The 13,717-nt window shown below is 43.0% G+C and overlaps 1 protein-coding gene across 4 annotated transcripts; it reads left to right on the top strand.

Moving 5' to 3' along the window:
* The first annotated feature begins 559 nt into the window (after positions 1–559).
* On the top strand, positions 560–13,508 carry klc3 (kinesin light chain 3). Of its 4 annotated transcripts, none has more exons than XM_018742882.1 (13): positions 560–846; positions 4,990–5,217; positions 6,615–6,845; positions 7,076–7,151; positions 9,487–9,712; positions 9,881–9,968; positions 10,176–10,277; positions 10,862–11,035; positions 11,236–11,335; positions 11,427–11,476; positions 11,648–11,778; positions 11,930–11,996; positions 12,201–12,311. In XM_018742882.1, the coding sequence occupies exons 2-13, from the start codon at positions 4,999–5,001 to the stop codon at positions 12,285–12,287; spliced, it is 1,551 nt and encodes a 516-aa protein (XP_018598398.1). In that variant the 5' UTR covers positions 560–846; positions 4,990–4,998; the 3' UTR covers positions 12,288–12,311. The 4 variants fall into 4 exon arrangements, with proteins under 4 accessions (XP_018598398.1, XP_018598397.1, XP_018598399.1 ...); XM_018742881.1 differs by having other exon boundaries at positions 582–607; positions 12,201–13,508; XM_018742883.1 differs by having other exon boundaries at positions 589–626.
* The last annotated feature ends 209 nt before the right edge of the window (positions 13,509–13,717 follow it).

Consider the following 13,717-nt stretch of genomic DNA (forward strand, 5'->3'; position numbering starts at 1 on the left):
TGTAGTAGAGAATCATGTCTGTCGCTTGTGATTTTTAGTTGTATTCGTTGATTTGTGTTCTTTATTATTATTTTCTGCAACTGTGAACATCACAATAAACTGGAATCTGTCTCCCAGCCTCGGAAACCATTTCGCGCCGTCTGGTACCTTCAGTCTCATGTGGCGTCAGCCGGGCGCGTCATTTCGGAGCAACAGCGCGCTGATTGGAGGGTTGCGTCCCACAACGGTACGGTTCATTACCAAACTATATATAAAACTCCCCACATCAATTTTTTATGTCTCGTCAGAACCAGTTCGGCAATACTCGGATGCAGAATTATTACATAATACTTGATATATAGATAAAAATCAATTAACTTCGCACAATGATACTGGGAAACAAATAGGTGCACGATGATTTGTATATGGGTTCTTTACAATAATTGCGCGTGTAAAACGAGTTCTGCCGGTTACATTCGCAAATCTTGCGTTGTTCTAAAGCCATTCTATGCCGTGGCCCAGGCAGTAGGTGGCGTACTTCACCGAGACGTGCCCCCTCCCTTCCTGCCTCCCCCCTCCCTCCTCTCACATCCCCCTCCCTCCCGTCTCCCGGGAGCCGCTATGCATGGTGGGTATGACTCTACCAGGTAAGATCTAATAATACACACAGACTAAGGCGCAAGCGCGCGTTAATGACAGATAGACTTACTTTCAGTGATAATTAAAAGTTGTGGTAATTAAACATCAGCGAAAGGATTTTTTTTCTTTTATTAGGTTATATGTTAATAAATGGAGCTTACGCGCGAGTTTAATTCTCTGTCAAACACAAAACAACACTTGCCCTAGGACAGCCGCCCCAATTAGCAGGTAGGTGTTGTGTTGTCTCTAGACTCTAGGTGTCTGGTCTTAGCTATTGTTGTTAAAAAGTGACATGTACAAAGTTTTTATGCTGGAAAGCTGTCTGTGTTAAGCATATTTTTTTCTGTGGGTTTATGGGCTTTTTCGGATGAACGTTACTCAGTATGTCATTCATTACTAAAAACTTAGTAATCATGACACCAAGCGAAAATAACTGTAACTGTTATTTATCATAGTACCGTACTTCGCTTCAGTTTTCAATTCTCTGAGTGACACTCACTGAAAAATGAAATGCCCCTTCGTCATTTAAAAAATATTTTAAATTGACATTATTGTTACGGTGGACTGCCTTTCAGAGAATTGCTTTTTAATTACGCACGGATCTCTTGCGACAGCTTTTTCTTGTGTTTGTAATTTTTGTCTTTGTGTTGTGTAGAAGTCTTTTTTTGGGGGTTCAGAAACAGCCTGTATGTACATGTTGAGGTTTCCCCTCTCAGTTTGCATCAGCAGCGAGGCTGCAGGAGGGCGCGCGCTCCTCTGTGTGAGCGCGAGCCGCAGGTACAGCTCACTGCGTCCGTGCTTTCCCAGCGCGCGGACCGCGAACGGGACCGGTCGCGTGCTCAGCGCCGTCGCCTCCTTCGCCTTTCTCTCTTTTCACGGATCCGAATGGACTCGACGAGGCAGTAGAAGTGTGTGGTACTACAACCTGTCTGTAGCATTTACCATTTTGGACAAACGAATGTGTTATAACGGGAGTTAGGCGAAGAGGTACCCAAAAAGCCCTGAAGTCAGTAGGGCAACCAAGCCAAGCAGTACAAATACTCATACTGACGTGGATATTCTTCACACCTTAACCAGTGGTCTCATTAAACACCACGTCAAGAATTCGTGAAAGCAGCTACACACGAAAACTCCAAACTGCTCAGTATTAATTAAATTACACAGACAGAATGTTCCATCAGCAAACATTCTTAAAGTTTTTAAAGGAAATAACTGGATAATTAAATGAAATACATTTTCTGAGGTACAAATATCTAGGTAAAAGCTTTTTTCTTCTATCCCAAAGCTGTGCCTTGTACATCTATCTTAATGGCTTATAATTAGTAACTGTTAATAAACGTTACAACTGTGTGTGTACACTCAGCCCTTATATATTGCGGTTCTTTTCAACCAAAAAACTGTTACAGTGGTTTGTGAAAATATATACAATAATCGGCTTATCATTCAGTACAGTGGCATTTTACCCATTGCACAGTCTTTCTTTCTTCACTTAAGTTCTGTGCTGAATTAAATGTAAAGATTTATAGGACAAAAAAGAATTTGCAGTTTTCCAGTCCAGTGTAATAATGTACATGATATGCAGTTTCCATAAAGATCAATAACCTCACGTTAACCCACCCGCTCTGTAGGTGTCCCCTTTCGCATCACTTGTTCATTTTCACTGCTCTGAAAACATAATGGATCAAGCAATTTTGACAAAGGTTGAGCAATTAATTCCACTGCACAGTTTTCAGTAGGTGATTCCAAAGTAAATATGAGCTAAACACCCATGGGAACATTTAAGAAACTTGATGGAAGTGCCATCAGGTCAAAGCCAACTCAGAGCAACTGCTTGTGTGGTTTGCAGAAGTGCTTTGCCATTGCCTCCTTCGTATTTTCGGGGAAGAATGTGCAAACTGAACTCCGAGGTGGATTTAAACCTCATGTCGTCTGAACAGCTCGGTAACCATGAAGCAGTAGTATTACCTGCTGTGTCACCATGACCCCATGAGAGACTTAAATTCATTTAATTTTGTGCAGAAACTTAATTATGCTTAGCGCAAGGCAACATGCGAGAACCATTTTGTATCACACTGAATCTAAACCAGTCACAACCATCGATTAAATGTAAATATAATATCATAAATTAAATACCAGATTGAAAACTATTTTGTTATTAGCTGATGCTTTTTTCTAAAGTATCTTATGATGTTAAGCTAAATAGAATTTACCCATTTATATAGTTGGATAATTTTTCTAGAGCAATTCAGAATAAGTTCATTGCTCAGGGGTACTACAGTAGGAGCAGGATTTCTAATCTGGGTTCTTAGAGTCCTTATGAACATATAACTATTTACTCAGGTATTTAAACCATATTGAGGCATACCACTAGGGCAGCACGATGGGGGCAGGGTTTGGGGCGGGCATACCATTCACAGTTGAACCCAGGTAATCCATCGCTGACAGTCTATTTATCATATCTCCCTGATAGGAAATAACAGACAAGCAGACACAGAGCTGAGCCCAAGTTCCAGAGAGCCAGTGTTGAGATTCCCCTAGCATGTCCCTGTAGACATGCACCATTGACATGTTAAGCCAAACTTGTTTCTGTTTAGTACCAAAACACCAATAAACATGTGACTACACCTTAGTCGGAGCTCGTTTTTCCCTCTTGTCCCATAGAATTAGGATTGCCACACATATAAACAGCATTTATAACATGGATACCCTTACTCTACCATAAATAAACCTTTAATTACGCAATCAACTTAAGATTATCTAACAGCATAGTGACCACGTGTTGTGCAGCGATTGACATATTCAGTGATCTTGTGAACTTTATTTCTTAGTATTTTAATTTTAGGCATCGTTTATCATCCAGTAACTGTCTTTTTTGCATAAAAAAATACTGGTAATTTGACCCCTTCACATGAGGAATTTGCCTAACTGAGTGATTTCCCAGTTATATGAGGAATGAGTGTATTTGTTATTATACCTATCAAAATACAATTGTAATTTGAAAGTATTTTCAAAAGCACATTATGTACATTTCTGTCTAGGGTTATTTGAATGCCTCTTTTTCTGTAATGTAATTGTTCTATTAGCAGGATGTCTCTGACACTATTTGCATATCAGTCCTTTTGTCACCAAGATACCTGTTGGCTAGGTCCTCAGGTAAATATGCACTTGCTCAACAGGTTCTGGCAGTGAATCACATTCTCTTTATACTCTTGTATGGGCTTATGGAGAGGGAGACTAGGACCTAGTACTTAGTACTGCTATTGGTTTTCCTCATGAAGTTTGAGTTCCAACCCAGCTGTGTCCTTGAAAAGCTGTAAGTAACTTTAGTCCCTGCAGTAGTTTTGTATGTCCATTGATCCCATTTACATTCATCTGACACTTTTCTCCAAAGCAACTTACGCTCTTAAGCTACCTACAACTTTTCACCCATTTCATACAGCTTGGTAATTTTTGCTGGAACAATTTAGGGTTGATACCTTTCTCAAGGGTACTACAGGAGTAGGCAAGCTTTGAACTGGCACCTTTTGGATCTAAAGGCAGTAGCTCTAACCATTGCACTGTCAGCTGTTCTGTAAGTGAAGAATTGGAATTCACTGGTTTGTTAGTTGTATCATTGCATCACTTTGCATTATTGACAAACTGGATGTGTAAGTTAAACAGAGATTAATACTTTTTGTGGCAACATACTACAACATCCTGCACTGCAGTCTTTTTCTTTTTCAGGGTGTCATTCTTTTACCTCTCTGTCAACATAGCTTTGTGTTTTGAGAGTCCTTCTGCCTTGTCAAAACGTGGTGTGACAGAGTGTCATCCACTGGATCTGTATTTGGTTCTTCTGTTCCCTGTTCACCTGTTTTTTTTTATTTAAGTGGAATGCAACAGACTGTCGATGTCAATTGAAAAACACACAGGCGCCAACGATTTTGTGACATTTCAGCTGTGTGTCAGGCCTGACACCGATTAGAATGCTCCTAATTCAGACAGTCCATAGTTCACTGGCCACTGAGTTTTTTGTGTTTCTTTTTAACCATTCATCTTCACCATGTTATGATTTCAGGCTGATAGCATCATTTTAGCCACCATACAAATTACCAATTGTGTCTTCCCTATGCAGATGGGTGTTTTCAAGTGGGATCCACTAGCATCTTTTTCATTGTTAAACTGTAAATCTCCTGTTGGCCTTAAGACTGTGATTGGGCTGAGACAGATGTTCAACCAAAATAAGTTTTCTGTCACAGGTTTTTGCCAGTGACCTCTCTGCCAAGAGGGCTGGTCAGTGGACACCATCATGCATCAACCTTTTCTGTTTGTTTGACCTCCAAAAGTAAGAACAATGGTAATATGTCCATTGTTCCAATGCCACTTCTCCAGGTGCAGCTCATGGGGAGTGCCATGTTGTCAGGAGAGGAGATCCTATGCAGTACACGCCAGGTGATTGCAGGGCTGGAGGCCTTACGTGGGGAGAATCAAAACCTCCTGGACAGCCTGCAGGAAGCACTGCAGAACCGACCGTCCACTGAGACTGGTGTGGAGCATGAGAAGAGAGGCATTATCCAGGAGTCCCTGGAGAGAATTGAGCTGGGCCTGAGTGAAGCACAGGTGAGCAAAGGAACCTGGCCTCTGTGGAGAGTTTGCCAGTAGGCTCTGAGAATCTGTTGGTGCGCTAAACCAGGGTCCAATTTCATGTACATCACTGTTTTAGCTCTCTCCCAACCTCAGTCAGTATTACCTTGGGAATGTTTGCGGTGGTGCATGTTAAAGCTATAAATTAAACTTGTTTTAGGTCCAGGTTGGTCTTATAAATTAATATTCCTCATCTAAAAGCCTTTGTGCTCAATAGTGGTCCACACACCAGTGATGTACAGTTTAGATTTTTCAATTTAGTAGACCCTTTTCTCCAAAGTTCTTTGCTGACACCTTTGTCCAAGGCAACTTAAGCTACACTAAACTCCCCACAATTATTCACCCATTTATATAGCAGGACAGTGTGACATGCTCGCTCGCTCACTCACACACACACAATTTTGATTCCACTGTTCATTTGAGGGGGGCGCGATGGTGCAGTGGGTTGGACCGGGTCCTGCTCTCCGGTGAGTCTGGGGTTCAAGTCCCGCTTGGGGTGCCTTGCGACGGACTGGCGTCCCGTCCTGGGTGTGTCCCCTCCCCCTCCGGCCTTACGCCCTGTGTTGCCGGGTTAGGCTCCGGCTCCCCGCGACCCCGTATGGGACAAGCGGTTCAGAAAATGTGTGTGTGTTCATTTGAAAGACATGTCATTGGATTGAGGGAGGAACTGGAGCACCTGGAAGAAACTCAAGTGTGCACAGGAAGAGCGTGCAAATTCCATGCCGACTGAGCTGCGTACAAACCCACAGCCCACATGTCGTGAGGCATCAGCGCTGCCACTCATATGTTGTGTCCTTCTCTGTTTAGTTGTGTTAAAAACCTGACTTGTGCTGGCATCTGTGAATGACTATGACAGAATGGGGAAAATAAAAATCATGTCACTTGCTAAAACCTTTGTAATGACCAAAAAACAAATAAGTCCCCAAAAGGCAGTCAATTACAGACCTCTATTCAGTTTTTACAAAAAGTCTACAAAGCTTAAAATGGCCTTAACATTTTTGAAAATTAATTTTTAAAATCTATTCTTTCTCAGCAGGGGGCGCGGTGGCGCAGTGGGTTGGACCACAGTCCTGCTCTCCAGTGGGTCTGGGGTTCAAGTCCTGCTTGGGGTGCCTTGCGATGGACTGGCGTCCCGTCCTGGGTGTGTCCCCTCCCCCTCTGGCCTTACGCCCTGTGTTACCGGGTAGGCTCCGGTTCCCCGCGACACCATATGGGACAAGCGGTTCTGAAAATGTGTGTGTGTGTGTGTGTGTGTGTGTGTGTGTGTGTGTGTGTGTGTGTGTATTCCTTCTCAGTTTTTCTCTATGATTGGCCTAAGTAAGAATCTCCAGCTACTACAATGAGACTGTACACAATTGTATCCCTGGCAACAGGTGATGATGGCTTTGTCAGCACACCTGGGGTCCCTGGAGGCGGAGAAGCAGAAGCTGCGGGCACAGGTGCGCCGACTGTGCCAGGAGAATCAGTGGCTGCGTGATGAGTTGGCAGGCACCCAGCAGCGGCTGCAGGAGCGCGAGCAAGAGGTGGTCACGCTGGAGGAGCAGAATCGCCACCTGCAGTTTATGAGCAGCATCCGGAAGTACGATCAGGAGGAGCCTGCGCTGGTACGTGAACCTGTAACTTCATCCACAACTGCACAATCTAACTGCCCCTACCTGCCCCGACCTCACACAGCCTCACCCACATCCCTGAAGTTCAATTACTATACCATATTCTGTAGCATAAGATCACTGAATTTTAATAGTAATACTTTTTGCTGGACTTAAATACATGGCATTTTCATGTAGTAACTAGATTTAGATGACAGCCTGTACTATTTTATTGCTCCCTGCAGGATGACAAAGACACTGCCTCTGCTAAGGAATCCCTGGATGACCTGTTTCCCACTGATGAAGAAGAGCAGTCGCAGAGTAAGTACTGCTTATCAATACGTGCTCACTGTACAAAGAGGTGGTGTCCATGGAGTTCTGTGTCTCAGATTGCTGTACATCTCACTCGTTTACCTGTGTCTCACTTGTCTACTGCTATGTATCACTGCAAAACTTGGCCTGTTCTTCTGTCTCCTGGCATCTCACTGTCTTTGTGTTTCCAGCTTCTTTGTTCTTTCTGCATCATTTCAGGTTGTCATTAAGTTCCCAGCATTTTTTTCCCTCATCTTATCATAAATTCATAAATTCCTTATCAATAACCACTTGTTCTAATGCAAGGTAGCTGTGGTCTGGAGCCTGTCATAGAAGCATACAGCACCAGGCAGCGTACACCCTAAGTGGATGCCAGTCCATCATAGGGGAGTCACACATGCACATTCACACACTGCAGCAATATAGTCACCACTTCACCTCAAACACTTGTCTTTGGTCAGTGGGAGGAAGCCTATGCAAACATAGGGAGAACATGCCAACTCCACACAAACAGAGCCAGATTCCATCCCACATCCAAACCCACAGCCCCAAAGCTGTGAGGTACCAGCATTACCTGCTGTGGCTCTGTGTTGTCCTAATTATAGAATTCAGTTATATAACTGAATACAAAATACATGTCCTTCAATTACAAATACACATGTTCTATAAACCATACATGGTGTGCTTTTACGTAGAATCTGAAAAAATGTGATTTATAATTTGTAGAACTCAATTTGGCTGTGCAGATTGAATGAAATATATAAACTGGTTACATAATACCTTAACACTTTGCAGTGACTGTCTAATGTGAGGCTTACGGTGAAATTGTAACTTCAGCTAAAAGACTGGTTAATCTCAGAAGTAGAGGAGTTCTGTAGTGAAATACATTTATTTATTTAGCAAATACTTTTCTCTGATGTGATGTAACTCAGAGTAAGCAAAAGTGCATTTCACAGCAGACAAAGAGCTATAAAAGCAGCTATATGATTCTCTTTGTCCAATAACCTCGTTTTTGCTAGCTCACATGACACAAGTACTAACTTGTACAATAGGAAATTCTAATGAGATCATGCATGTTTATGGAGCACTTAGGAGATTCTGAGAAAAGTTGGTCTGAAAGAGACGCATTTGTAGACTAAATGTTTTAAATGCTGAAAGGGACTTCACATTTCTGAAGGACGGAGGGAGCTAAAGCCATCAGAGTGGAGCCAAAACAAAAGAACCTACAGAGTTTCCATATTGGACCTCTGAAGTATGAGACCACCAAATGACCAGAGTTGGAGGAGCGTAGCTGGTTGTTATGGACTGATCAGGCCCTGAAGGTGTCAGGGTGCGGACTCTGACTATCTTGCAGGCCATAATCAAAGTGTTGAACTCGATTCAAGCAATTTCAGGAAACTGATGGAGGGAGATGGGGAGATACATTGAAACCCTTTGGAAAATCAAAAACAACTTATGCCACAGCATTCTAGATCAGCTGGAGAGGCTTGATAGTAGAAGCCAGAAGACCAGATAGGAAGGAATTATAGTAGCCCAAGTAGGATTTCACCATGGCATGGATCAGGACGCTAGTAATGTAATAGGGTATAAGATATGGGAAGATCTTGCAGATGTTTTGTGGGAGGTATCTGATTGGGTTATGGCTTCAGTGTGCTAGGAGAAACTGAAGTCGATGATTATCCCCAGGGTACTGACTAATGAGGCAGATGACAGCAAATTATCTAGACTGAGGTCCTGACAAGTGATCTACATGCCCGGAGATGAAGGATCTTACTCTTGGAGAGGCTGTGTTGTAGATGGTGATCATTTATCCAAGCAGAGCTGTTTGTGAGGCACGCTGGAGTACCAGAGAATACACCTGAAGCTGCATGGGGAGAGCAGAGGAAGAACTGAGTATCATCAGCATAGCAATGATTGGATAATCTTTAAGAACCAATAACAGAGCCAAGGGAAGAAGTGTTGGAGAAACATAATGGGCCCAGCACAGAGCCCCGTATAACAAGAGTTGAGAAAGACTAAAAGGAAGACAGGGAGCCATGCCAAGCGTCGTGGTAGGATCTGTATTATAGATAAGACTCACACCATTTCAGTGCTAATCCTTTGCTTCCAAGCTGTAGAGAGGAAAGTAGGATCCAGTGGTTGACAGTTTGAGAGCTTCTGATACTGCAGGAAGGGCAGTCTCACAGGAATGACGGCTCTTGAATTTAGACTGATAACGGATCATTCTGGCCAAGGAATACAGATAACTGGCTGGAGACTGCATGTTCAGGAGTCTGCAACCAGGAATGTTCATTATATGCACATATCATTGACAAACTTGATCCTTGTCCTCTACTTTTTCCAGTGTCCCAACCACACAGTAGCGCTGCTGCAGCTGCCCAGCAAGGAGGTTATGAGATACCTGCTCGGTTGCGGACCCTGCACAACCTGGTGATTCAGTACGCATCACAAGGCCGCTACGAGGTGGCTGTGCCCCTGTGTAAACAGGCCCTGGAGGACCTTGAGAAATCTTCTGGTCACAGCCACCCTGACGTGGCCACCATGCTCAACATCTTGGCCCTGGTTTACAGGTAAAAGGAGCACTCAGAAAAAGTTCAGTACAAACTTCTCCTTCCTTTAAGAGTCCTGCAAATAATTTGTCACTCAGACATTTGTTCTGTAGAATAAGGTTATCAAAGTTTTATGTTGAGAATTAGCTGTAAGAGTTATGCCTTTTTTCCCTTTGTTTGACAATGAAGGGACCAGAACAAATACAAAGAAGCGGCCAGCCTGCTGAATGATGCCCTGGCTATACGAGAGAAGACCCTGGGTGTGGACCACCCTGCGGTAAGTATCCACAATTACTAATTAATTTCATATTGGTACTCAGTAGGATAACCGATTTGAATAGGTCAAACTGATAAAAGATATGATTTAATTCTGCGTTGACAGTTATGAATATCCAATAATTTCACTGTACCTTCAACAAACCCTTGATCGCTTTACCTGTTCCAAGGACAAAATGTAGACCCGTTCCCCACTGTGTGTTTGTAGGTGGCAGCCACACTCAATAACCTCGCTGTGTTGTATGGCAAAAGGGGCAAATACAAGGAGGCTGAGCCACTGTGTAAGAGGGCTCTGGAGATTCGAGAGAAGGTAGGGAAAGGTCAAATAAAAGCATGTACAACTTCATTTACGCCATGCTTTTGTTCTCAACTTGTAGAGTGTTGAACTTAAGTCTTTGTAATTTTTTACAAAATGGTGACACCTTCATTATTTCCATTCACTGATTGACTATAATTGATCCAATGCAAAGAGGGGGTGCGGTGGCGCAGTGGGTTGGACCACGGTCCTGCTTTCCGGTGGGTCTGGGGTTCGAGTCCTGCTTGGGGTGCCTTCCGACAGACTGGCGTCCCGTCCGGGGTGTGTCCCCTCCCCCTCTAGCCTTACGCCCTGTGTTGCTGGGCTAGCCTCCGGTTCACCACGACCCCGCTTGGGACAAGCGGTTTCAGACTGTGTGTGTGTGTATAATAACAATCTGGATTTGAGAAAACACTTGGTGGTCTATACTAGATAGAATGTACAAATCGTATGTGCTTCTTGTATGTGCAGTAAGCTCACCAGGCAAGTCCCAACCCTTTTTGTTTTTTACCTGTTTGTTCACACTAAATCCCCTAATACACTAACATACATACATTACTGCAGACCCATCATCTTACCGGCTACTGTGCTGTTACCAGGTGCTGGGAATGGACCACCCAGATGTGGCAAAGCAGCTGAACAACCTAGCACTGCTTTGTCAAAACCAGGGCAAGTACCAGGAAGTGGAGCAGTACTACGAACGTGCCCTGCACATCTATCAGAGCCGTCTTGGCCCTGATGATGCTAACGTGGCAAAAACCAAGAACAACCTGGTGAGACACAGGATAGGTGCATTCATAGGGACATTTCAGTTGTAGTCTCCATTCTATCTGCTCAGATGATAGCACAGTGAAAACAGGGATTGGGTAGGGAAAGGGAAAGAAGACAAAAAATGTTGGGAATGTAATGCAAGGCGATGATGTGTTTGAGCTCCTATGCATCTCCTCTTCTGTTTGTGCCTGTGGGGTGGCAGGCTTCCTGTTATTTGAAGCAAGGGAAGTACAGACAGGCAGAAGCTCTTTACAAGGAAATTCTGACTCGGGCCCATGAGAAGGAGTTTGGATCTGTTGAAGGTAAAATCAAAAATGCCTCTGATGCAACAAGAACTGAAATACTGTAATCGTGACAATAATCACATATAATTTTTATTCTTGCACTCTTTAGGTGATGGGCGGCCAATGTGGATCACCACAGAGGAAGGAAGTTCCCGACAGGTGATATGATCAGTAGAAAGATGGTTGAACCTAGGGGATATTTTCATTACAGAAGGCCACTGTATAAATGGATACACTGAAAACTGCATTCTGTTACAAAAATAGTAACAGAAAATGTAATTATCAGACCTGATTTATAGCCATCCTGATGCACTCTGCTTCTGCTCACAGGATGGACTAGGCAGCCTGAAGCGCAGTGGCTCATTTACAAAGCTTAGGGAGTCTATCCGGAGGAGCAGCGAAAAGCTGGTACGGAAACTGAAGGGAGTGGGAGCGCAGGACAGCACCCCCCGAACTCCAGGGTAAGAGGCCAGCTTACAGCTGGCACTGCATTGTATGGTCACTGTTACTGTTAACACATTGGTAAGGGTATAGTTTACCTTTCAAGAACCATGCTTCCATAGTGCAGCAGACAAAAACCGTGTGTCATGGAATGTTTGTCTCCTTCATCAGGATGAAAAGGGCCAACTCCCTTAATGTGTTAAATGTTGGAGTGCGAGAGAGCCAGGACACAGCCCAGGTAAGAGGGAAATGATCTTATACTTAAGCTCATAAGTCTTGAGATAGCAGGAGGCTTATCTCTGAAATCCCTGCTTGTTAGTCTCTCTGTACTACATTGGGTTTGGTTTGTGCATAATTTTCCGACTACATTAGCACTGTACAATAATTTAAGAATGTGCATGAAGTTATCGCTTGTGTAATATATTCCTGTTTCTGAACCCAGAACCTCAGCAGTCTGACGGAGTCTCGTGGGCTTAGCTCCAGTACACAGATTTTGGCACGTCGAGGGTCTCTGGGTGGAACCAGCTAACACAGCTTCACCTCTGATCTCTGACCGCTAAGCACTTCCTTCTTAAAGCTTACTCATTCCGTAGCACTGTGGCTGCCCTCCTGGATTGTTCCCACAAGCCTGCTAGTTCTGCAGAACTCTGGAGGTTTTAGGATAAGTTCTGCTTTTTCCTTTATGTCTCCAAGATGCAAGAATAGGAAGACACCTTGATGGGCAAGTCGCGTAAACTTGTCCATTCTAATGGAAAATGGAATTCTAACAAGTGTTGTTGAGCCTATGGGGTGTCATCACTGGAGAGAAGGAAGACTTGGTCTGAAGCTTGCACTTGCTCATCATTAGCTAGTCCTTCACTTTGCCCCCATTAATCATGCCTGTGGTTTACTTACAATGGCAAAAAGGGATTAGGACACTTGTAATGGAAAGGCGGTGTGCAGTTCAACATTAACCAGAGACCTTTTCTTATTTTGTTTGTCCTGCCTTATTTTTATTTGGAAGCAAGATGACAGGCCTTTGTTTTATAGCTAGTTTTTCAGATTTATTTGTCAAAGGCCAAGGGCCATCAGTTTTGATTTTAATCCGTTGCAGGGGGATGTGATAATGGGACCAAAGTAAACAATTAATTACCATCCCCTAATAACATATCAGGGAAAGTAGCTGGAAAACGAGTCAGGGTGGTTTGAAGGGAACACAATCAGCAGTTAAACTGGGAGGTTGAAGTGGATTCTGTGTACCTGTTAAACTATTCCTTTACAAAATTTAATTTTACGGCCTTACATATAAATATATAGGTTATTACAGTAAAATGTAATCAGAATTGCTTTGGGTATCAGAAATACCCATGGGATTGACATTTTTACTTTTAATATTTATTTATAGCAGGGCTTTCATGGCCATTTTCTTGTTTTAACACTGTCATTTTATTTAAAATGTGGCACATATTTTGTCACCAAAAGGTACCAGTTAAAAATGTGACATTTTTAGATCATTATACAATACATTTCATGTTAATATAGCTTGATAGAGGCATACAGTTTTTCCCCTTTAAGATTTCATATGACAGAAGAAAAATCTTTTCACCAGGAATGGAATATCACTGTTGTATGGTTTCAAGGTTATTATTACTCCAGTAAAACTGCAGGTGAATGTTCCATTCTGCGTTCACCTTGTGAAATCTGAGTAATGTTTTATGTTATTGTGGATGTTTTACTAAAATTGTAAGCTACAACAGAACATTATGCAGGTCTCCCACAGAGCTTCAGCTGGACAAACCACCATTGACAGGTTCCTTCTTTTAGTCTCTCTCCATCTTTATCTGAGATTACAGATAACGATGCCTGTGATTCTTTCAGACATAAATGCACTGACCAGTAAAATGAGCTCTTCCAGCTTTCAAAGCCAGCAACAGACTAAATAACAAACATCCACTTGCTGCCGTTGTTGAGCTATGGAGC

This window comes from Scleropages formosus, chromosome 10 (assembly GCF_900964775.1).
Source record: "Scleropages formosus chromosome 10, fSclFor1.1, whole genome shotgun sequence".
In the NCBI taxonomy this organism is placed as follows: domain Eukaryota; kingdom Metazoa; phylum Chordata; class Actinopteri; order Osteoglossiformes; family Osteoglossidae; genus Scleropages; species Scleropages formosus.

Bases quoted from the DNA above. Each gene is read 5' to 3' on its own strand.
- klc3 (XM_018742881.1), top strand. The intron at 10,278-10,861 runs GTAGGGAAAGGT...TGCTGTTACCAG, and splicing joins CTCTGGAGATTCGAGAGAAG to GTGCTGGGAATGGACCACCC. The intron at 11,477-11,647 runs GTGATATGATCA...TTCTGCTCACAG, and splicing joins AGGAAGGAAGTTCCCGACAG to GATGGACTAGGCAGCCTGAA.